The sequence below is a fragment of the Tiliqua scincoides genome, chromosome 1 (genome assembly GCF_035046505.1).
Source record: "Tiliqua scincoides isolate rTilSci1 chromosome 1, rTilSci1.hap2, whole genome shotgun sequence".
Lineage (NCBI taxonomy): Eukaryota > Metazoa > Chordata > Lepidosauria > Squamata > Scincidae > Tiliqua > Tiliqua scincoides.
The window spans coordinates 204,492,041-204,517,405 of NC_089821.1; the positions used below are offsets into that span (position 1 = coordinate 204,492,041).

The following is a 25,365-nucleotide window of genomic DNA, read 5'->3' on the forward strand; positions in this document are numbered from 1 at the left end:
CTGTCAGTCTGCAACAGTCACATTAAAGACAATGGATTTATTCTGCAATGAGTCATATTCCAGAGCAAACTGTAAGGACAGAAGTGGGGGGGGGGGATTTTCTTCCTCACAAAGATGTGGCAAAGATAGAAAAGATGAACTACAAAAGCCTCTGAAACTAACTATGCACCAGGAATGGGCACTTGACTCATGTTGACCTGAGTCATGCAAAAATGCTGGTTTTGATTATTTGAGTCAACTTGAGTCATGGATGTCACTGATTCCGACTTAACTTGTGACTTGGGGCTAGTGACTTGAAAAAAGAGTCAGGACTCAGAATGACTCAAGTCCCAACTTTCTTTGGTGTGTGTGTGCTCTTGTTTACCTTTTCCCCCATGCCACTTTTTTCCCCTTCAGACTGACAGCAGCACATGTAGTGGGAAGAAGATAAGTTGTTCTGCCAGATTTCCAATCCAAGCCTCACTTAGGGAACTTATGCCCACTCTAAGCTAATTAGTTCTCCTTTGGTTCCCCAACAATGGCCCCAGTTCTCTACAGCAGCACCGCTAGACTCTACCACCAGGGTAGCTTGCCTGTTTAAACTGCAGGAACCCCTCCTCCTAGTTCCTAAGGCAGCAGTCCTTCCAGGTATAGCAGCACACCGCAGCTGTCCAGCTCTCCGCAGCCTGTTTGAGTAGTCCATTATTCAGTCCGTTAATTAGTCAGAAGGTCAGTCCACAAGGCAGAGTATCCAAGTCAAAGTCCAAAGTGAATAAGCAGAGTCACAGTCCAAGGTCAGTTTCCAGCTAAGTCAGTCAAATCAGTCAGAGTGATTCTCCACTCTGAGTGGGTTCTCCAACCTGCACTCAACAGAATGAGTTCTCTAACATGCACTCCTTCTACAACCCACACCCACTTCCTGCCTCAGGTGATCCTTAGGGATCTCATTGCCTCTAGTGGCTGCAGCTGTGCAGCACACCCTTTGCTGAAAGGCCCGCCTTAACTCTTAAAGGGGCCACTGCAGACACCACATTCTACCTCCTTGCCAGATCTTCCACGGTTCCAATACATAGGTTGGTTCCAGGAGGCAGGGATGGGAGGGGGGTAGAGAGGAGGAGGAACACACACACCCTACCACCACCTTCCTTTTTTCTGTGAAGTTTTGCTCAAAAGCCATTGACTTGCAACTTGACTTGTTTCTCAAAATGACTACTTGTGTGTCAAAAGACTCAAAATTTTGCTCACATCGAGTTGTAATGGCCATGTGCTTATGACTCACAAGTTGAGCCGCATGGGCTCTGACTCACAACTTGACTTGTGACTCAGACTCAGAGACGGGAGCACATCCCTGCTATGTGTTATATGCAAACCACCAATAATCAAACCTGACACTCTCCCTACCACTCCAAAAAAGCCATTTCAGGATGGAACAATTTGGAGTGAAGATGTGGGACCTTCCTTACCCATTACTTCTCTATTCCACGTCAGTTGTCCCCAGTTACTTTTTCCCCTTTTGAACTTCCAGTTGTAATTGTATCATGAAGAAGTTGCGGTAGATGGATTCTGGACTCATGGAGGATAGGAAAAGGGCATGGTGCCCCTGCTTTGATCCAAATTCGTCCCTTCCAAAGCAGTTTTTCCTCTTTAAAAGGGCAGTCTTGTGATTTGGTTCAGAGAGAAATCAGGGCTTGACTACCTCAGGCACTTGTAGCAGGCCCAACCCTGAACCCTCCCTGAATCCTCCCTGAACCAAGCTACCCAGTAGCACTCAGTGCCCAATCACAAGGTCAGTGGGAGCCATGGGGGGACTCAGTGCAGGATTTTGCCCTAAAGTCCCCAACAACCTGGTGCCACCACTTATTCACTTGTGTGGAACCTGGAGCTGGCTACAGAAGAAATGAGTTGTAATGAGTACTTCACACACCTTTATATGTCTTGGGGGCACAATCTTATCAAACTTTCTGGTGCAGCCATGCCAACGGGGCATGTGCTGCATCTTGCAGTGAGCGGGGTGGGGGTGGGTAGTCACGGAGGCCTCTTCAGGTTAGGGGAATGTTTGTTCCTTTACCTTGAGGCTGCATTGGCACTGCAGCAGCACTGGAACATTGTATAGTGTTCGGAACTTAAGTGTATGATATGGATGGGCAACCTGCAGCATAGAAGCACAAGTAGCACAGGGAACTTGAGTTTTTGCAGCCCTGCATTGGAGCACAAGGACCTGCACGTATGGTTATGCCACAGAACTAGGCATGCATCTCCGCTGGCTCACCCACATTGCACTGCAGCCGTCTCCCTTGCTCAGTACACTGGAGGCAAAACCAGCTTAAGATATAAAAGAATTACCTACGCAGTGTACAATGACACTGTGTACCACTCCTGGAATATATCTTTGTATTCCTTTGGGGAATTAAATCACTTTTCATCTTGTAAAGTATATTGCCCAGAATCTGCATGCATACATGGATACCGTACTTTGCAGACATCTACACAAGTGCTTTGTTTCACTTACATAACATTAACGTTTATAGTTTGCAACCATTACATGGTCTGGATGAAATTGTCTTGACTTTTATCCAAATGCTTTCAGGAGTCCTTTTATGGAACAGACCAGACCAGCTAGGCTGCAAAAGATGCCCACGATAAACACAGAGAGGTCTGCACATTTCTCCAAGAACATTAATTTTTCCCATTTAAGCTTCAAGTGAAAAAGAGAAGGGAGGAGGAAGGTCATTGCAGCACCAGTGATGCTGCCTGTTAAACCCATCAGCAGGGCAAAATGTGGTATGAATATGGCCAGCAGCAGAGTTAGCAAGAGAAGGGAACTTTTTAAACCCACAGCAAGCAATGAAGATTGGCAACCATGTCCATCGTTCTGAGAAATGCAGGCATGCAAGATCTCTATCGCTGCAAAAAAGGGCAATGGGTAAGATAGGAGTGCCTTGACTAGGAGGCACAAATTCACCACAGTCTGCAGAGTTGATGGAAGGTTGTCTGTGATCACTTCCTTGGATTCTTCACCCCAAGTCAGGAATGCAGCCAGTGCAAAGACTGTCTTGAAGACACAAGCCAGGAAGTGAGTCCAATTCAACATCGCACTACATTCACCCGGGTTTTTCATACTCCCTTCAAGGGTAGGCAGAAATATTTGAGATGTGTAACTGAAAATGATCACTCCGACGGAACCCAGGAAAGTTTCAAATTCCACGGAGAGGCTGAAACTTGCCCAGGACCACCGGTGTATTTGAGTCAGGCAGTAAGTGATCACTACAAAGATGATCCCAAAATGGACCAAGGAGCAGAGAAGGCTGAGTCTGGATACAATTTTGAGGGTTTTGATAAACACACATGGCAGCAAGGCTATAAATGCAATTACCGACCAAGTTGTCTCTGTTACTGGTAGAGCTGGGAAACTATGTGACAGCAAGTTCCCACTAACAACCAGGTACAAAATGCATGTCATGATCAGTTCTGTCACCTGGGTCACATTGACAACTCTGCCACCAAGTTTCGGAAATAGCTTTCTGCAACAGGCATTAGCGATGTCTTCATAGGTGCCTCTCACTCTCGTGAGCTGCCCATCCTCATTTTCCTCATACAGACAAGCGATTAGAATTTTGCCGGTGTAGCAGCAGAAAACCGCAGCCAGGATAATCAGAAGCAGCCCGCTGTATCCACTGTGGAGGAGAGCATATGGCAGACCTAGAACAAAAATCCCCTGGAGACAAAAAGAGAGAGGACAAAAACCCTGAAGCAAAACGTTTACTAGAAACAGCCCTTTCAAACCTGCAGCTGTTGATGGCCACCTTTTGCTAATTGCATGGAAGGATCACTGTTACATTAACCTGTCTCCGTAAATAATAGTTGCCAGAAAATGTGTATATTCATGATGAATGGAGTTAGCAGGAAAAATAGCTGTTGGCAGCGGCACAGAGATCCAGATAAGCCAGGAAATTGAAGACAAGCAAACTGCAGAGACTTAAATATTAAGTGTCGACGTGATTGCGGGCATAATTTGAAAAGCGACAAAGTAGTCATTTAGTTGATGTGCATATTAATGTTCAATAGTGGTTTAATAATGATAAAATCAAAGAGCTTTTGTTGCCTCTACACTTTTTGCATAAACAGGAAGATGGCACTTTTCACAGCAAGGACGGATAAATAAACATGGGGACCCTCACAGGAATCCTCTCACATTTTGAATCCCATCAAACTTCCTCAGATTTCTCCCTTCATACAGATACCTGGGAGAATTCTGACCTTCACCAGTAGGCAATACGACGTCTTTCCTGCTCTTTCTGTTGCACAGACTCCTGATATTTTATATTTCACCATAACTGGGAACTGGCCCTCTGTTACATACACACAAAGCAGCAATATTCTAAGCAGTGGAAATTTTAAAGGAACCCAGAACACAGTAAATACTGACCAAAACATTTTTTTAAAAATAAAGATACAGTAGCAAAGGATTCCATTTTATTTTGGTCCCTCTTCTATAAATTCACCTAGCTTAATGTTAATTCCTGCCCTGTTCAGCAAAGCTAATGATACTGCTATACAGACTGATCTATTAAATAAAAACTCTTTTCAGTTGTATTTTTCATGAATTCTCTGTGGTAAAAGATAGGTAGAAATGTTTATACTAACTGTATAAATAGATCTAACAATCCGTCTATCATGTAATACCTATACAGTTTTTTTTAAAGTGGCAGTGGGTTATCACCCAATAGAGAGTGTCACACATTTCATGGGATGTCATACATAGGGTTCTATTCTTATTGTGCTTTGATTCACATTATATTATTATTATTAGTCTTAGTACAGTGGGCCCTCCAGGGGTTTGGGACTTGCAGATTTGACTGAGGCCCAAATCCTAGCCAACTTTCCAGCACTGGCATAGTGGTGCCAATGGGACATGTGCTGCATCCTGCAGTTGGGTGGCACTCACTGAGGCCTCCTCAAAGTGAGGGAATGTTTGTTCCCTTACCTCGGAGCTGCATTGTCCTTACATGGGTGCTGGAAAGTGGGTTAGGATTGCACCCTTAAGGTGGGTCCTAACCTGCATCTGGCGGGCCTCACTGAACATCCTGGATTCAACCTTCCAGTCATGTCCAGGAGGTGTTCTGAGGCCTGATGTGGGCACACGCTGCATCCCTGTGCCTCAGAAGGCATTCAGAGGCTTTTGAGAGGCACTCCCAGTTTTTCATCAAACCAGTAGTGCCTCTCAGGAACCTCTGGAAGACCTTCTGAGGTGCAAGGACATTGCGTGCGGCTTCCAGTTTGACAAGAAGCTGCAAGTGACTCTCAGAAGGCTTCCCTGAGGCTTTTGCAAGGCACTTCCGGTTCTTCATCAACAAGTATCTGTGTTTCGGTCAAGGGGCAAAATGACAAAATGAACATTCAACCTGGCCGTTACACTGCTCCTCTTTCTCCCTCTGCTCTCCCACCCTACAATTTTGTATAAATGAAAACGTAACAGAAAAGAATACAGTGTTAGGTTGCTGCAGTACTAGCTAAGGAGATAGGATTATGGGGCTCGATAGTGAGGCATCATTTGACTCCCCCCCCCCCAACGATTCCAGTCTGATCCAGGACTAGGCTGGTGGCTTTTCAGTTTCATGCTGATGATCTGGACAAGGGAAACCTTATCTGCATCAGCTCGCTTTAAGGGAGCATTCAGATCTTAGAAGAACCTGCTATTTATACCTTTGCTTTTTTCCCCTTCCTTACACAGGAGTATACAGATTTACACCCACTTTTGATTATTTTTTTCCTGGAGCTGAAGAAGTGTCAAAAGCCTTGTTTTCACTGTAACATTAAATTTTCATTTGTTTCCTCTCCAGATATTTTGCTAGAGGCAAACCCAGATATCAATTAAGAAATGAGAGCGAAGGGGGAGGTTGGGATCCGTCCTATACCAGGATGGATTAATAACATTCTGAGATGCAAGGAAATCGGATAGATTGAATGGGGAATATGCTCATGGAGAAGTAAACACAGCAGAGGCTGTATTGCATTGTAACAGGTAAGGTGGCATCCCCTGCAAAAGAAGCAGTGGAAAAGTTGCTCCAGGGGCTCCCTCAAGGCTTCTTTCTGCACTTCTTTTTGGCAGTGCAGCCTTGTGTTGCTGTCAGGTGCTGGTTTGGAACTGCTCTGGCAACCCTTAAGATAGAGACAAATGTCTGGCCTAAAACAGTGTTTGCCCTACAAAACCACATAGGGTGTCAGAGCAAGGAACCAACAGGTCGAGCAGGTGCTTTGTGTGCTGAAGATCCCAGGTTGGGTCCTTGGCACCTCCTATGTCAAGGATTTCCATCAGCAAATGAAGCCACTCTGTTGGAGGTCCTGGACAGCTGCTGCTACTCAGAGTAGACAATGCCTGGAGAGACTGTCCCCTAGTCTGGCTCAGTCCCCTCATCTGGCTCACATGCTCATACATTCATTTGACTAAGCTTATGCTATATTTTAGATATGTGATGTTTATTTTTGTATTATTACATTATTTATACATTTTTAACCACCTTGTGCATTCTTAAAAATTGGAAAGGTGAGGTCTTATTTATTTTTTAAAAATGAAGTAAATAAACAACCTTAGCAATACCTTGCACTTTCATCTGGTTAGGGACCACCAGAGCATGGATGAAATTAAAATATGGATGAATGTCAAAGCACAGCCTTATTTAGCTCACACATTTTATTTTGGCCCCTGATAAATGTAAATAACTGTATAGCACATGTGAATACACGTGAAAACTAAATAAACAGAAATAAAAGAAAACTAAGCATAAGAACATTGACAGACATTGTGGAAAGTGGGATGAAATTGAACAAAGAGGAAAGGATGTGGACAAAATTAGAAATGTGGTTATAATTGAAAATGGCTGAAAGAGCAAAGCAATGAAAAGTCAAATCAATGAAAGTCAAAGTACTGCTATATGCCCAGGTATCATGCAGAACAGGTGGTGACCAAAATGCTATTTTATAACATCAGGGCAATGGTAAAATGGAAGAGTAGGCCACCATAAGCAACTAATGAAAAAAAAGCCAAGGAGTTGAAAGTGATACATTTACCCACTGTACGCGAGCAACGTCAGGACAAAGTGATATGCTATAGTGGCTCAAAGGTTACCCCCATTAACTCCCCCCTCCACTGTAATTCTCAAGTAATGTATTCTGGTAATCTTAACGGCTGCACAGCTATGTGCGTGAGCACTCCTATGGACCTGAGAGGAAAATAAAATGAACAAAAATTCCCAGGAGTCTCCACAAAGGGACAGAGAGGTCATTCTATAAGCGCCAAAGAAAAGATGCTATTAGAAAACATTACATTATTTACAGGTGTCCCTTCAGATATATTATTTTGTGTACTTAAAGAAAATGACTTGTCCCAGTGCTTCGCCACACACACAAAACTGGAAACTCATTTAATGCATAGTGAGTGTCCACATTTCTACATTAAAAACAGAGCCGTTTTCAGGGGCCCCAGATCTGACCAACATTGGTTTCAGGAATTAGTATACCATGGGCATTTCAGCCACGGCTTCTTCTTCTTTATTTTGCCTTTTTAAAATCACAAATCTGTATTGCAGAATGCTGCCTAAAGCTAATGACCCCAGTCCTTGTTTATTTTTATTAGGGAGGGAAGCCACCTTGTAACCATGGGCTCAAAATGATGCCTCGGAAAAGAAACTCAGCAAACTGCTATTTTAAATTCACTTTCCTTTCTCCCTATAATCATACAATTTTGGGATTGTTTTGCCAAGAATAAAACACCTTTGTCCAATGCTGTTTTTCCTTTTTAAATGGTCGGCCATGAGGAGCAATTATAACCTACTTACTTTGAACTTATGCAATTTAATTAAATGTCTGCTCAAGTCATGTAGAATAAAAATATATTTTGGTATCTAAGTCAACCTTAACTGCCAGAAAATAGGAACCATTCAAAGAAAGGTTCTAGGATATTGATCAGAAACTGACAACCAAATCCTATGGCACTACAGCCAAGTGCAGCAGTGCTAAAATGGCTAACACTGCATCCAGTGGCCCCACAGAAGCCACTGGAGGTCTCCTTGGGAGAAGGGGACTTTCGTCTCCTTCTTCTGGGGAAAGTGCCAAGCCCAGCTATTTTGCCAGCACAGACTTCAGAGCCTCCACATTGGGCTCTCAAGGATAGAGCGGAGCAAGGCTCTGCCAGTTCCACCCCCTTCCTCCCTGCACCCCAAAACTCCCGACTCCCAAGGCCCTCACCATCACCCAGATGTCCTCTGGAGCTCTTACTGTGCTCTGGACGGCATCTCTCCAGCACTGGGCTCAGCGCCGACTGGAGCTGGGCTCTCAATCCTCTCTAAGTGTCACGGACGTAACTTACAGCACATTTGCAACACCCAGCATTGGAGTTCAGTGCCAGTGCTGGGCCAGCATAGGCTTGGGTCCTGAGCCAAATTAAGGCCCATGAGAAGTGCTGCCTAGTTAGGCAATGCAATAGAGATTGTGATGGTGTGACCATGGGACCTACCAGCAGTTCACTTTTAAGTGATGGGAGTGGTATTCTGGCTTGCCAATCACTAGCTCCTCTTCCAGTAAAATAATTTCTGACCAGGGTTTTAGGGGCTTTTCCGTTTTTCAAAGGCGGCCACCAGGTCACTTTTAGTCACTTTTGGCCTTGGAAGCTGGCACTGGCTGCCCTTCTGTAGCATAAGTCTTGTAGCGTAAGTGAACTAGAGCACTCTTCGTCAAGGACATGAAGAATTTTAATTATTTGCCAGAGTGTGTACACATATACATGCACGTGCGCCATGCATGCACACACACACAGCGAGAGAGAGAGAGAGAGAGAGAGAGAGAGAGAGCAGTGCGGTCAAATGGCCATAAAATACAAGAGCTTCAGTCTGTTTCTGCAATCTCTTTGTCCATTCATATATTTCTGCCAACGGAGGATAATATTTCATCCATCTGACGGGTGGGCTCCATTCCACTAAAGCTTATGTAACAACAAATATTAGTCCCTTAGGTGCCACAAGTTTCTTTTTTCGCTGCTGTTGTTTACTCTTCTGAAAGCTATCCCACAAATGGTCCTCTGGAATTCCTGCCCATCTGCTGGATCTGTTCATACAACCTGTGCTTTTAATAACTATGATAATGGGATATGACTGAAAGAATGAAACAGAAAGGAAGATGCCCGCATAAATATCAATTTGTAACAGAGTCCAGGCCAGTGAAGATAGGTTGGCAGGTGTCAGCTTCTATACAGATACGGCGCATTTTGCCGATACTGGGAAGACATTTGGATATGCCAGTGAAATTTACAGGAAGACCTACAGCACAATCCCACGCATGCTTACTTGAGTTCAGTGGTACTTACTGCTAGGTAAGTATGTATAGCATTTCAGCCTTAAGTATCCTTTTTCATGCTTTATGATGAAGGAGTATAATGGGGGGAATGGGCTCATGCTCACTGTTCTTTCTTCCACCTCTGAAATGTGTTCAACACAACTTTTGAAAGAGCCCATGTTATGCAGTCAGAATGTGCCTAGACTCTGTCACGCAATGGAGAATTCTAAAACTAGGGTTCCTGAATGAATTGAATGAATGAGGCATAGATAGAGAAATCATAAAAGCAAACATAATTAGTCCTAATCCCGTTTATCAAAAACGGAGTTAAGATATTAAATTACTAATAAAACATTTACAGTTCAACATAAAATATCAACATTTTTGACAAATTACATTGCTTGGAAATCACCAAAAGTAAAAATTTAGAAATTCCCTCTAGCACATCTGGTGAGCAGTCATTTAGGAGACACTTCAGTTTTGCCTCATCCGAAAGCCCATTCATTTTGCCGAGAAGTGGAGTCATGTAAGTGTGGCGGGATCTAGTGTGCTGAGGACAATAAAAAAGAATGTGTATGATTGATTCAACATTTCCCAAATTACAAGGGCAGAGGCGTTCTTTATATGGTATTTGCCTATATCTGCCTTCTGTGACCTTGGATGGAAACACATTGAATCTTGCCAAAGAGATTGCACGACGTTCAGAGGGGTTGATCAGAATACTCAGATAAGGAGCCATTTGCCCATACTTTAGCGGGATAGAGAAATTAAGGGGGGAGCAAATTCTAGAAGCAAGTTCAAAGAGGTTTTGTGCCTCAATGTCTAGCATTCTTTGCTTTACCCTTTGATAAACTTCAGGGAATGGATAGAAACTTAAAAAATCCAATGAAAAACCAATTGATTCGATTTTTGATTTAATTTGGCTATACCATTTAGAAGAACCAGACTCAGAGAGCATTCTGGATAGGAGACTGTCTAGTTTCACGTTATAATGTAATTGCAGCCAATAGCGTATGGTTAAAAGACATGCTCTTGATACTAAGAGCGATTGTCCGGTCTCCAAACATAATGCAGAGTATGGTACAGATTTAGGTAAACCCAGGATAGCCCTCAAAAATTTAGCTTGGATACTCTCAAGGGTGTGATTTATAGAGCTAATCCAGATAGGGCACCTGTACAGGAGCTGTGCCGATACCTTGGCATTAAATACCTTGAGAGCAGCTGGTATATAATGATTGCCCTGACTAAAAAAGAATCTATTGGTGCTCTGCAAAGTGACACGGGCCAAGTTGGTAACTAATTTTTGATGAGTACCCCAGCAAAGATTGTAGTGGAAGTGAATTCCAAGGTATTTAAAGCTTTTGACCTGTTCCAGTTTCTCCCCTCCAATAGACCAAGTACCTGGGCACCATGATTTTGAAAAGACCATAACTTTGGTTTTCTGAGAGTTCAGTTCAAGTTTGTTACATTTCAGATAGTCATAAGTTCTATTTAAAAGTCGCTTAAGTCCAATAGGTGTACAGGATACCAGCACTGCATTAGGGTTCCTGAACATGTACAGGTGGCAGGAGAAGTAGCTTGATTCATTTTTCCATCATCTGCATATAGCCAATGTTGCCCTGCACATGCCTGATCTTGTCTGATCTTGGAAGCTAAGCAGGGTCAGGCCTGGTTAGTACTTGGATGGGAGACCACCTGGGAATACCTGGTGCTATAGGCTTATACCATAGTCTTTCGAGACTGAAGGTTGCCAACCAAAGTGTCCTTCAAGCTTAGTTCAAAGGGAAAACAGATAACAGAGGAGAATTAGTCCAATATACATTCCTGTAAGGAGTGAGTTAGTCTGAGGTCACCCTTTGACCCTATGCTAATCTTTTTTTATAACAACATTATTCAAAATATGTATATTCATATTTTTAGAAAACAATATAAATGCATATTTTTGCCATATACTTTTAACAAACTTACACTTTAGGGGAAAAAATTAGTTTGGTGTGGGTGTGTTGGCACAATCCTACCACCCTTCTGTGCCAGCAGACTGCGCCCTGTCAGTGTAGCCTGTAGCAAATATGCTGTAAAGCACATTGCAACACATCAGCGAATACTTCTGGCAGGCTGGCCTGTGCCATCCCACCAAGGCCACTGCAGTGAACAGTGCACACCAGACATGGTAGGTTCTACACAGGCAATGAAGGAGCAGGGAAAGGGTGGTGATGGGGCAGGGTGGGCAGATTGGGCCCGGGAGAGAGTAAGATCAACAACAGCTGAATGTGTCATATCTTATCCCCCTTCCAGGCCCTGATCTGCCAATATGAGCAACATGGACTTGTGCCAGCAACTTAGCAGTGTTGCTTTACCTCGAGGAGACCTCCAGCATGCAAAATTCCCTGCAGGAAGCAGTGCAAGCCCTGCTGGCGCTCTTGCATCAGCGCAGGGGAATTTGAGCCCAAAACTGAATTATTGGTTCTCGTAGTGGAAACTTGATGCCTTTCTAAGCCTATTGATTTGAGACTTAAGAGGTTGCAACACTTGTTTAATTCTCTCTTGCTGAAATGAATCTAATTTAAAACAGGTATTTGTGACAGGATTGTGCTGTACATGTGCCTTGGAGGGAAAGGGGTGCTACTTAAGACAGTGGCTTTCTTTTCTCTCCCCCCGCCCCATCTTCCCTCATAGCAAGAAATGTGGTGGAAGAAAAGGTTTATTTCCCCCATTTAGCTCGAGGTGCAAACATTCCATACAGCTCACTTCCCTCTGAGACTCAGGGTGTGATTTGTCATCCTCAGTACTCTGTGTAATCAGTGTTTAGGGCATTTGATTTTCTGGAACAGCTCTCTTTGCTCATTCAAGCAAAGCACTGTGCTATTTCTAAAAAAAAAAGAGTGTGCCATTGCTGGATTTACACACCTAGTAGGGCATGATAGATAAAGCGTGGCTGTATGGGGAGCAGGGACCATTGCCTTTTGGAAATCCATGTGCTGTAAATACCAGTAATGTGCAGTGTGATGATAGTTAATGTAGATGATTTGCAGTCCTAAAACTACTGGAATGTTCTCTAACACCTCGGGCCTGTTTTCAGAATCTCCATTTGTAAACACTAGGGGTCACTCTTCTTTGGCTTAACATTTTGGTCACTGCCTAGGACCCGCTGACACCTAGTTTTTAGCTTAGGGGAAATATGCATGGGGAGAAAAACTTCTGGCTACGTTTTAGCCTTGAGCTGTCAATCACAGAATCCAGTATCTGTTCCTTTGTTTTCCTCAAAGCATTGCTTTAGGGTTTTTTTGAAGGCCGTTTCTTCAGGCAAATTATTTAGTCAAACAAAGAAAAAAAGGAAACTGGGTTTAAATGTTAATGCTCAGTTTCAGGCAACTGTATAGGAAAATGTTTCTTTTTTTCTCTCTTTTTCAAATACACTGCATGTAGCTGTGGCTGTGCTGACTAGCTGAGTCTCTCTGCCCCCCCCCCCAATAGTATTGCTTGAGGGCTACATGTGAGGAACAAGAACCTTGTAATTATGGCTTTCATTTGATGACTACATGAAAATGCACATCTTAATAAGAAAGACAGTTCCTGAATACCTCTTTTAAGCACATGTAACAAATGTAATCTACAGAACAGCTAATATGCCTTCATAGAGCACTTTTAGAAGGCAGGAATCAGTCGGAAATGAGAGGCAGAAAAAGCATCCATTCCTATCTCTTATGCTTGTGCTCTACATACTTTGGGAAGTACTGACAGAAACAAAAGGAGAGCAAGAATATATATTGCGGAATGAATACAGAATGAGGGCCCAATCCTGTGGTGAAACAGCCGCCACTGTATCCTGTGAGGCCAGAGAAGCAGCTGGAGGTCTCCTCCTCCCTTATCCCATGTAGAGTTCCAGTGACCCCAATAGATCTATTCAGATTTGCGCTAGCTACTGAGTTGGCACAGAACCAAGAACACCTGTGTTGGGTTCTGAGACTCAGGAGGATGGATCGGATTTGGTGGCAGCATCTGCTTCTGTTCCTGCCTCTTCTTGGGCCTGAACAGCCCTTCAGCCTGCCCTTCCTCTGCCCAATTTCACCCCTCCCTGCTTCCTCCTTCCCCCACTCTGAAATATCCCTGCCAAGCAGCAGAGCACTCATTGTCACGCACTCCTCTTCAGCATCCCACTGGCGCAGAGGTCCAGTACCAACCAGTGCTGACCTCTCTGGCACCACCGTTCATTGTCCACCAGTGGCAAAGTGCCTTACAGCACTTTCGTGACAGACGTTGCCGAGACAGCACATGGGCCACCAGCACTGCCCCAGCATTGGATTGGGCTGCCCTTCTATTTCTTGGTCTAGGCAAAGACAGCATGAACATGTTCTCCAGTCTGTTCCTTTACTTCCAGTTGGCAAATCACCACATGCTGCAAAATCTGAACGGAGAAAAGGATGGCTTGTACAAAATCTGAACCAAGGAAAGGTGGTTTTGGTTGTGGAAATTGTATTTAAATGGGAACATAACTGAGAATTGACTTGGACAGGTTTATCTCTCCATGTTTATGGATGCCATAGAGAAAAGACAGATGGGATAGTTTTCCTTCCCCTGGGGCTGCCAGGCAGCCTGCAGCAGCTGCTTGGGGGAGGGGACATTCATCCCCTTCCCCCGGGTAAGGAAAGTAGCCCCACAATAGGGCTACTTGATTCCGTGGCAGCTCTTGATCCAGTGCAGAATCAAGGAGTCCTGTGTTGGGCCGTGAGGCTCAGTATCTGGTGGAGCTGTTTCCACCCTTCCCACCCTGCTCCCTCTCCCTGCCATGCCTCCTTCCCACCCTCTCCCACCTCCCCCCCCACCCCCCACTCACCTCTTTGCTACCTGGTGGTTCGGACAAGTCACCTGGGCAGCAGACCACGGGCCTAGCACCGGAGCTGGCCCAAGGTGGGCCAGCACTGGGCTAGCTCCAGCACTGGACCCACATTAAGGTGCCTTATGGCATGTTTGCGACAGTGTGCACCGGCGGTAAGCTGGCGAGCTGAGCTCTGGATCAGGTCCTAAATGGTTCTGTGTGCTGGGTAAGCATGGCCCTTGCCTTTGCAAGGAGGGAAAAACACCTGTGTCACTCATGATATGTGTTGATATTGTGAGACACAAAAATGTTAATAGTACAAATGGCCTTAGAATGCAATCTTGACAATATTAATAATTGACTATATTATGAATATTAATAATCTTTGCACGTATTACCACATCTAAAATGACAACCCTGTTTTTGTCCTGGCCTCTGAATGAAAAGAATGCTTACCTTTTTCATAGAGTTAGGACAAACAAGGTAAAGATGATAAAGCACATTAGAAGTACCTTCTGAAGAAGGAATAGACCTTCATCCACATCGTTGACATGATCCATCCAAGCAGATGAAAAACACCACCAGAGATGATGCTGACAATTACTTGATTTGCATTGCACATGCCATTTCCCTTTTACTGGGCACAAGATATCCCATGCTGTGAACTTGCTTGTGGAACCTTTTTGTGTACACGGTTTCCACTCCAGTAGGAGATGGGATATGCGGAAGACATGTACATTTCCCTTGCTGGGACAAAGTGTTCAAATGGTTGGCAAGCTTCAGTCTCGAAAGACTATGGTATAAGCCTACAGCACCCAGTATTCCCAGGTGGTCTCCCATCCAAGTACTAACCAGGCCTGACCCTGCTTAGCTTCTGAGATCAGACGAGATTGGGCATGTGCAGGGTAACAGTTGCTGTCAGTGATCTTTATCAAATTTTTATGAAGAAAGACCACAGTCATGGGTAGTTACATCTGAATTCATACCTGGAGTGAGTGTTCCCTAACCTAGGGTCCCTATAGGCAGCTACTGTTTGTTGGATCAAGCTAGGCAGAAGGTCAAGCTCTCAGTGTGTGATTGCATGTACACAGCTTGTGCAGAGCTTCGTTCACACACACACACACACACACACACCCTGGCTTCAGAATGCCTGATCTGGTCCAAATCCTATCACTGACAGAAGTCACAAATGCAGAAATGCATTTAAACTAATGAAGGAAAGGAAGACACACTTTTCCCTTTCTTATTTCAAAACTTTGGCATTATATGTGCATGCACATACACTCTTGTGCACACATATATGTATAAATGATTACACTGGACAAGGCAGCTGAGAATTAGGAATCGGCTTTAACATACTGTCTTTCCAGCTGCCTTGAGCATGATATACAGTGAGCTATGGGAGAAATGGTATCTCCTCAGCATATTACTAGAATTCGGCAGCTACTGTAAGAGATCAAGATGAGCTTGTTATCAAGATCTTGCTACCTAAATTAATAACATATCCTTGAACACAGCCACACATACTACAGTAAGCTGCATAATGGGGCCATGAGGAAGATGTTTACTCGGAGGCCTGTTGAAGAGAAACAAGGAAAAAAAACACCCTTTAAATTATTCAGTGTGCATACAGCAATAAAGCAAGCAACAGATATGGTCCTCGCCTTCAGTGAGCGAGACAGTCACTCATAAGAAATATAAAAAACAAGCCATATTTCGGTGCCATGCCTTGACGTACCGCCGTGACTTAGTGACTGTTGCTAAGAATAACCACATAAAGGCTAATGAGATGAACCAGCCTGTGAGACATTTCAGTCTGTTTCGCAGCAGCACTAAGGAAGCTTCTTCGATCATCCTGGTGAGCACATGCAGAGACTCCAGGTACACAGCCCTTCTCAAAACTTTGGTGGGGAGAATCTAGAATAAAAATGAAATCCTCTCTCTCCCCCCCCCTTAAATCAAAGCAGCACTTTCACATTTCTACAGTCACAAGGGTACTGCTTTAGTGTTACATATTTGGTATATTCGGAACCAAAGAAAGCTCCCAAAGACTGAGGGAAAAAGCTGACTCCATGAGCTTCATTCTGTGTTATGTGTTTAGCAGTTTAAAGGGCCCCCTGACAGAGTGCCACCATTGGACTTCCAAAGATGTAGTCAAAAAATCAGAGCCTGTTGAGCACTTGCAGCCTCTTTACAGTCCATTAGGTTGGCAAAACTGACGAAAGGAGCTTTGGGGCAGCAATGAACAGGCAGGACTCTGTTTAACACAGCGGTAAACACTGATTCTCTTTCTCATTTCCTCTCAGATGGGTTCGCTTATTTTCTTCAATCTTTCTCTCTTCCCCTGATGTGAAAAGCACGAAAAAGGTCACAAAGCAAAAGGCATCTTCCAGGAATTATTAGTGATGAGCAAACTCCCCTCAGTTTCCTCTCACATCTGATTGACATCTTTCCTTGCAAGGGCTTTTTAAAAAAGTTGTCTTTTTTGAGGACTCACAAGGAAGATTGCAAAAAGAAAATGGTTTGGCACTTCCTTTTCCTAAGCCATTTCCCATATAGAGAACCACATTTCGCAGGACTCCTTGGACCTGGGATCCTGATGTTGCAGCAATAAAGGCACCGGAGGGAGGGAGAAAATGATGAATAGAAATGGAGGCCATATGGGAAATAAAGAGAACCCCTTACCCTGCGACTAGGTACGTTTGGGGGAAGAGAACAGGACTGTGAGAAAGGAAAGGCTGGTTCCAGTGGCAGAAACGGACAAACTCAATCTGATGCAATACAAGACATTGCCTAAATCTGGAAGGCTCTGGGCTTGCCTCAGAAAGGGGCGAGGTATTCTAAACCAGGGTTATTCTTACACCGAACTAGCCCAATTTGGATTTTGCCTCCCTCACTAGTACTGATGAGCAATCTGAGAGCAGTCTTTAGCCCTCAGCATGGCCTGAAGGTGTATGGCGGAGCAATATAATTGTCAACATAATAAATTATCTCATATTAAATCATATAATTGATATTAAGAAGGTATGGTTGGTGCCTAGAAAGGTTTGGTTGGTGCCTGGAAAGTAGACTGCCTGAGAAACCCCTACAACCAACTTGAGTTCAATGGAGGATAAGTGGGATATAAATGCAAGAAAATTAGTAATACCAATGTCTATTCTAAGCAGAATGCAGATTGCTTGGGCTGCTATCTAAATTACTCTCTGACCTGGTTCACACACACAGTTTCTGGACCACATGAGCAGCTGTGACTCCTTGGCCTTCTGTATTCCTTCATCCATATGGTGAAATGTGAATGTGAATTGACTACAGCAATCAGAGTAGCTAGAAAAAGTGCATATTTTAATTGCAAATAAGTGAAGAATGTAGCCAAAATTTTATTTTTAATCATGAATAGTTAAAAGAATATTAAAATCCACTCTGTTCATTTTCATTATTTCCTTTTCAGCTAATTATCTGAATAATTATTCACTGAATAGTTCTTCATTGCTCCATTTACACCAGCATTAGAAGATGTTGTATTTCATGGATTCTTTTCTATTATGTAAATATGTTATTTCACGTTTTATATATAGACATATCGATTTCAGTTCGCCTAAGTTGAGTGTGACTCAAGGTACAGATATTTCCCCTCCCACCCCCACCCCCCCACACACAAAGAGAAAGAGCATTGGAATCACATCTGCTGGTCCCACCCTAGTGTCCACATGTTCAGCTGAATACGTGAAAGGAGAATTTACATGCGCTTGCTCTATGCCTGTAGTCCACCAGAAAATCTCATCTCCCAAGATTTCCCTATACACCAACATCCTCATAATGAAGCATAGGATATAGATACACTGCACAATCAATCACAGCACCCCAGCATCCAGCATATAAGCCCCTAACAGAGAGACTACAACTCAGTTAATAACATGCATGGACCTATGCCTCTCTCACCCCATACTTTGAGTGCGCACACACAGGAACTCTGATGATGAGCACTATGGGGAAAGGTTATTTTGTACATGGAGGGAACCTCCTGTACACCAGTTCTCTGATGCAGGTCCACACAGATCCACTAGTGCATGTGTCGGGGTTTCTGGGGAAGCAAGGGGGCCTGTGGGCCTGGTGACCTCATGTTCTGGCCTTGTGTCATTTCTCTCCCCAACATTTCTTCAGCAATAGGGGACGCTGGTGAGGATGGTGGAGATGCCCCCTCAGGTTGTAGAGTGGGTTAAAGGGGGGGTGTTTGGGTGGGCTGTAGTGGTGTAGCATGGGTTGTTTCTCCTCTTCCTTTGCTGGTTGGGTATGGGATATGGCAGTTGCTGCTCATGCATTGGTGTGGCATCTGAACAGGATTGGACCTTTAATCATGACTGGCTTTAGCCACATTAGGGCCTTACGCACTTGCAAACACAGAGGAAGAATGTTAATATTTCCTTGGAATATTTAAATGGCTGGATATAATTTACATACAGAACACAGTCATCAAAATTACAAAACATGCAGCCGAGAGGAGTAGGCATTTATTGGCTTGTAATGGAAACATGTTTACTTAATGTAGAGCATAAACTGAAATATGTTTTTTTCCCATATGGATCCCAAAGCGAGGGCCTCTTTTCTCTCCCTCACTCCCAAAACAATCCAGGATATAAAACTTTTTCAATCTGAAGTTTTGATATTAACCGTTTTGAGAGATTTCAACTGTAACTTGCAACAGCTACCTCTAATTGCCATGCAAAACACCATTGCCCTTTCCTCTGGGTAGGGCAAAACAACTGTGTCATTCTCATTTATCACACACAGTTTCCACCAGTAAAGCAGTCTGATTGCTTTAATCATTCTTCTGAAGTCGGCAAAGACTTTTCTCTCCCATGTTAATTCATTATTATTTTATACAGGCTTTTCTGTCATCACCCCATATCTGTCATTACTTTCAGAAGAAAAACAGAATTCCCTAAATGAAGTCCTAGTGGGGAAAATATGTGTGTTTTTTTTTCTTTTCACAGGAAATGACTTTTAAAATTCACGAAAAAAGATACCAACTCAGTATGGATACATTTAAACAGGCACCCAAAGAGCTATACTATTGATAGAGGTGTTTGAAAATGGTGTTATTTATTTTACACAGAAGTAAGCCCATTGTATTCAGTAAGGCTGTAATCGTATCTTACTCACTAGAAACAAACACCTCTAACTATTGCTCAATTTTATTCCTTTCCTCTCCATTGAAGATTAAAATTCAAGCTTGAGGTTTCTTGATTTTGGACCAAATTGGTATTTCTATTGGTGTTTCTATGACATTTTTAGTATGATAATCAACTATGAATTATTTGCATAGGAGACTTTTTGGATCAAAGCAATTCCTATTGTTGGTTGTTAAACTGTAGTTCTCATTGCTCCTGTCAGGAGCTGTGCCAACTTGTTCCTAATACCCTTGATATTGTTGCGCAAGTTCGGATAGTGTCTATGTCTAGGACATAATGAAGACTTCACTGTCATGTTTCCCTATTGTAGTTGTAGCTACTGCTGTCACACCAGTTTGAATGATACAGGGAAAGAGAGGCAGTTGAGGCAGCAACAGGAAGGACTGTAAGCCCTTTATGGTCCAGACGTGAAAATATAAGAGAGGTCTGGGCTCATAGCATAACGGCATCAGAATGAAAGGTTTGCCCTTCTAAACTTACCTCCAATTATGTCTCATTGTCGTCATGATTTGTAAGCCAGCATGGAGTCAGGATGGTGTCGTGGTTTGGGATCTGGACTTAGACCTGAAAGATCCAGTTCACATCCCTACTCAGCCGTGAAGTTTCCTGGTTCGCCTTGGACCAGTCACTATCTCTCAGCCTAACCTTCCTCACAGGGCTGTTGTGAGGACAGAAGGAGGGCAGGAACTATGTACACCACCCTGAACTCCTTGGATGAAGGACGGTATAAAATTGTGAAAAATAAATCTCTCATTTTAGAAATTATGCACTGATTTCTTCAACACTTTAACATTCAGTCTGTGTTAGTAGCAGACCTTGGTTCTGTGAACAAACTGGTAATATGCTTAACCAAATACCTTATTTCAGAGTTCAGTGTAACATAGTGGAATTTAATGGTCAAAGCTTCTCATACAGTGACATGGTGCTCCAAAGACAATCAGTTTTGTATTTGCTCTTTCATAGCTGGTGGGCAGCCCAATCCTCTGAATATTTACTGGGAGATACTGTCTGTTCCACTGCGGTCTGTGAGAGTTCCAATAAGTGTGCATTGGACTGTAGCTTAGAGAGCACACATCTTCACATAGCAAGGATGTTATTTGAAAACTGGTTCATTACTTTGGATCTGAGATGAGGACCTCCTCCTGCTTTCACAGCAACCCCCTCAACTAATAAGTGGATGTTTATCAAAATAAAAGGATTATTTTTTTAAAAAAAATCAGTATTCGCACCATAGCTACAAAGTATTGAAAATTTTTTTATATCTGTATACTAATTACAGTTAATGGACTGCAGCAACTGACAGCCCAATCCTATGCATGTCTATTCAGAAGTAACTTCCATTAGAGTTAATGGGGCTTACTCCCAGGAAAGTGTGGGTAGGATTGGGCTGCAATAGTTCCAAAGATGAAAAGATTGTGCCATATCCAAAGGCTGCAATCCTATTCATAGTTACCTGGGAGTAAGCTCCATTGGTTATAATGGGACTTACTTCTGAGTAGACATGCATAAGACTGGGCTCAAAATGCTTTAACTTTTTCTTCTTTATAGATATCATATCAGACAATGCATTTGTTAATGTCAACTGAGTGTTTTCAGCTTGCCAGCTACTGAACTTCATTGTGAAATTTCATGCATGCAGTGCCAGAACAATAATGTAGATGTCGCTATAAAATGAAATTCCTCAATTACCGCTGCAGGTTTTTGTATTCATGTTTTGTTAAAATGCACACATTTTATGCATATGTTTGTTTTAACTTCATTGACATCTCTAAACTAAACATATTATCTTTTTTCTTCTTCTTTTAGCTGCAATGAAATATCAAAAGAACTTTTAAAAAGCTTTTATCTTCAAAGAGGGGAAACAGAAAGGAATACATTGGTAAGTAGTGATAAAAGATTACTTAAATAGCTTTGTATTTGATTTCTGTGTATAGAATATTTTTTAAAAGTTGCAAGCAATACATTCTTCTCAATTCAAATATTGCCAGGAGTAAATACCTGACATTTTGCAGTGGTAATGTTGCATATGCATACAAATATAAGGATATATACTTCTTAACATTTAACATGAGATAAAGGTGTATACATTTTTAAAAACAAAATGATCAAATTCCTTTTTGCACTTGGTACACTTCTTCAATTCAGTGCTACTACAGCCTCTTTAGCTTAAGCAATCAAGCAAAAGCGGTATCTGGATTTAGGCCAATGCAAGCCCAATTAACTAATCTGATCCAAGTGCTGTCACTCAACAGTTTTGTGCATATGACTGCAGAGTTCATCCATGCAGTCAGGATGGACATAAACCTCATTCATTTGTTTCTTGTTTTGCTTAGATTTTACTCACCATAAATCTAGGTGTTTCTAAGTTATCATTAGTTTCATTATTTAAATAGTGCCATCAATTGTGCACAGTGCTTTACAGATTAATGAGAGGGAAAAAAAAAACAACAGAACACCTAGCCCCTATCCCAAGTAACTTATATTATAAGGCTGCAATCCTATATACACTTACCTGGGAGTAAGTTCCACTGACCTCAATAGCACTTACTTCAGAGTACACACCTAGGATTGTGCTGTAAGTCTCAACCATGAGGAAAGCCAGAGAGGAGACTTAACAAAGGATGAATACAAACACGTTGCAAATCACCTTCTTCATATATAGAACATGGATAAAAATCTAACATATTTGCAATATCAATTTAAAAAACTTCCTTTTTAAAAATTTAATTTTGGTTGTTTTGTATTTTGTGTAGGAACTGGAAATCATCAAGACAACTGTGAAGTAAAGAAAGTTAGATAAAATGGTGAATGAGTGATTGAAACAATGAGTTATTATTGAGCATAGAATTACCTGAATAGCATTGGTCACATTCCAGCCAGCTTCCCAGGTAGAAATCAATTCACCATGGGTATTTTGCATGAGAACTTGCACCTGGTGGTCTGGGTCTTGGGGACATGCACCAAACTCCACAGAATCTGCTCCAGTTGGATCTTCTCCCTCTTCCCTATGAGTCCTGCTGAGTTCATCATGTCTGGCAAAATTCACATTTTCTTCATCTGTGTATAGGCAACCTTTCCATCTCACTATTTTCAAAAACAGCGACTCGGTGCTCTTAAAATGGTTTGAAAGAGATGAAAACATGGGCTTCAGGTAAGCCATCTTGAGTACCCACTAACTGAACAAAGTACAGTTGTCTTTGTTGAAGTGATAATTGCAGAAGTTATTGATTATGAGGAATTTTGCAAGGTGTACACAATATTGAGAGTAGCTGTACTGTCTTAAGAAAGATGCTTCTCAGTCCTGCATTGTTTCAGCTTCCTCCACAGTGGTTCTCCACGGCTACTCAGAATCAGTGAAGGCGGGCACTCTGCAAACTAACACCTTCAATGCATATCCTTCCAGGCATGGTCATTACGTCAATCATTCAATCATGAAGCAGCTAGAAATGGCTGCCAGAACATGTTCCTGGGCATTATGCAAGCATCCTTTTCAGTATACTTCCATAATATCATTACTGCCCTTAACACTCAGGGTTGAATGATGCTGAAAATATGAATTCTAAACATGAATTCTAAAATGTATTTTGTTGTAAGATAATATGAAGTTTTCATTAAGATGAATAGAGACATGACACATTTAAACCTGAGTTTCCCTAGGCACGAGTGTATATTTAAAAACTGATATTAAATCTTTTCTTTAAGGCTCATCATTTTTCAGAATTAGTTACAAAATTCTGAAAATGAAAGAAATTCCCTTCTACAAGCATAAGAAATTTCTGCAGTTAGTAGAACTTGACATAAACTGATTTTCTACTACACTTAACTCTCTCTATAGGCTTTGTAAGAAGCTGGATGACACACAATGCCTTTAAAATTTTGATATAATTTTTGTGTTATAAATATAGGGGCTCTTAAAAAAACTTACAATGTTATCTTTGTATATTTCACAGGATTATAAAACTATAAGAAACTGTTTGAAAAGACATAGGCTGGGAGCCAGGCTAGAATATACTCAGTCTCATTTTAAGGCACCTTGGGTTGACATGCTATAATCTGCAGTTACCCAGGAGTAAATCCCATTAAACACAAAGGAACTTATTTCTGAGTAGACATACATTGGTAAGACTATGCCGTTTAACCCTGCTGTGCTTACAGCCAGGATGGCTAGAAAATAATAAAACATTAAAGAGGAGTACTTCTCAGGAGAACAGAGCATAAGCTTTCTTCCAATAAATCTAAATTTAGCACTTAAGTGAAACCTAAATCTAGCTAAATTTAACAAGAGGGGCAAAACGCTAAGTACTGCAGGAGCTGCAGTGCGCCTTGTAAGCAACCCCTCCCACTCACTGTCATTTTGGGCAGCAGTGGCAATGCGCAGGTGATGCTGTTTGGTTCAGCAAGCCCTGCAGGAATGACTCCGATGGTGAGTGGGTGGGGCTGCCTATACAGCATTTAGCACAAGGATGTCAAACTCATTTCATACAGAGGACCTAATGGCATTCATGGTGCCTTCTGAGGGCCAGTAGTGACATCACTTAGCAGAAAGTGACATCATTAAGCAGATGACGGCCAGACATAAGCACTTTGTTCTCACGTAGAAACTCATTAGCTACAAATGACGGAAGAGAAAATGTGCAAATCTTGTTCATATTTTCAAGATACAAGAGAGCCCAATTATAATGGGTGCTTCTGGGGGCTGCATTCAGCCTGCAGGCCTTGTTTGACACCCCTGATGTAGAATTTCCCCCCTCTAGCTATGCTACTGAAATTTTTGTGCACCTTTATTCAAGGAGCTGTTCAAGGGAGTTCTAGTGTGTACATAAAACCATTTCACATGAGAACTCCTAGCATATAGATCTGCTCTTTCTATTGGAAAAACTGGGGCATCTCACATTGCCATGAGCAAGCACCTTTTCTGAGAAAATGTGTTTTCCCTCCTCCACAAAGGAAGGAAATATTCCATGTATGCTGAAGCTGATCTAGTAAGCAGCCTGTCACATTCTCCATTCTGACCTGAGCTCTAGTCACATGTCACATATAGCCTTCTTCTTTTAAATGTAAATTGAAGTCCCTTGACTGCCTGGTATAACCAAACAACAATAGCCTTTACTGAACCCTTGTTCACACCCAATAATTGGTCCAGTTCACTTACTTGACTTGAGAGCAGAAAATTTCAATGGCTGTTAATTTCAAACTAGCGTATCAGAGTTGGGGTGGGCAGGCTAGGTCTCCCAAAATGGGATGTAAATTGAGCTTTTCAAGATGCCAGCCAAACCCGGATGAAAGCCGTGGTGCTGTCCAGTTAGGAGAGAATTGACTTCTAGCAAGATATTTGTGTCCTGTCTCAAGAGGATTCAGAATTGCTCCAAGCCAGGGAAATCTTTCTTAGGCTGCAATCCTAACCACACTTTCCTGAGAGTAAGCCCCACTGAACAAAATGGGATTTACTTCTGAGTAGACGTGGTTAGGCTTGCGCGCTTCCATTGTTGGCAACCTTCAGTCTCAAAAGACTATGGTATCTCACTCTGAATGGTGGTTCTGGAACAGCGTCTAGTGTGGCTGAAAAGGCCAATTCGGGAGTGACAATCCCTTCCACACTGGGAGCAAGTGCAGTCTGTCCCTGGTCTGTCTCCCTGGCTATAGGCCTTCCTTCTTTGCCTCTTAGCCTCAGACTGTTGGCCAAGTATCTCTTCAAACTGGGAAAGGCCATGCTGCACAGCCTGCCTCCAAGCGGGCCGCTCAGAGGCCAGGGTTTCCTACCTGATGAGGTCCACTCCTAAGGCTTTCAGATCCCTCTTGCAGATGTCCTTGTATCGCAGCTGTGGTCTACCTGTAGGGTCCTTTCCTTGCATGAGTTCTCCATGGAGGAGATCCTTTGGGATCCAGCCATCATCCATTCTCACGACATGACCGAGCCAACGCAGGCGTCTCTGTTTCAGAAGTGCATACATGCTAGGGATTCCAGCACATTCCAGGACTGTGTTGTTTGGAACTTTGTCCTGCCAGGTGATGCCGAGGATGCATCGGAGACAGTGCATGTGGAAAACGCTCAGT

At 42.7% G+C, this 25,365-nt stretch overlaps 1 protein-coding gene and 2 pseudogenes across 1 annotated transcript; 1 reads left to right on the top strand and 2 right to left on the bottom strand.

The window, feature by feature from the left end:
• Nucleotides 1–2,548: 2,548 nt before the first annotated feature.
• Nucleotides 2,549–22,453, bottom strand: LOC136647022 (vesicular inhibitory amino acid transporter-like). Its single transcript, XM_066622739.1, has 2 exons — nucleotides 22,163–22,453; nucleotides 2,549–3,694 (listed from the first exon to the last, which is right to left on the bottom strand). The coding sequence occupies exons 1-2, from the start codon at nucleotides 22,451–22,453 to the stop codon at nucleotides 2,549–2,551; spliced, it is 1,437 nt and encodes a 478-aa protein (XP_066478836.1).
• On the top strand, nucleotides 10,907–11,026 carry LOC136637382 (5S ribosomal RNA; annotated as a pseudogene).
• LOC136637713 (5S ribosomal RNA) lies at nucleotides 14,926–15,045 on the bottom strand (annotated as a pseudogene).
• Nucleotides 22,454–25,365: the final 2,912 nt, after the last annotated feature.

What these genes read in the sequence shown, in the direction of transcription:
- LOC136647022 (XM_066622739.1), bottom strand. Translation starts at nt 22,453, where the DNA reads ATGTTTTCATCTCTTTCAAACCATTTTAAGAGCACCGAGTCGCTGTTT. An exon ending in ATGTGACCAATGCTATTCAG is followed by an intron (nt 3,695 to 22,162) that starts GTAATTCTATGC and finishes TTTTGTCTCCAG; the next exon opens with GGGATTTTTGTTCTAGGTCT.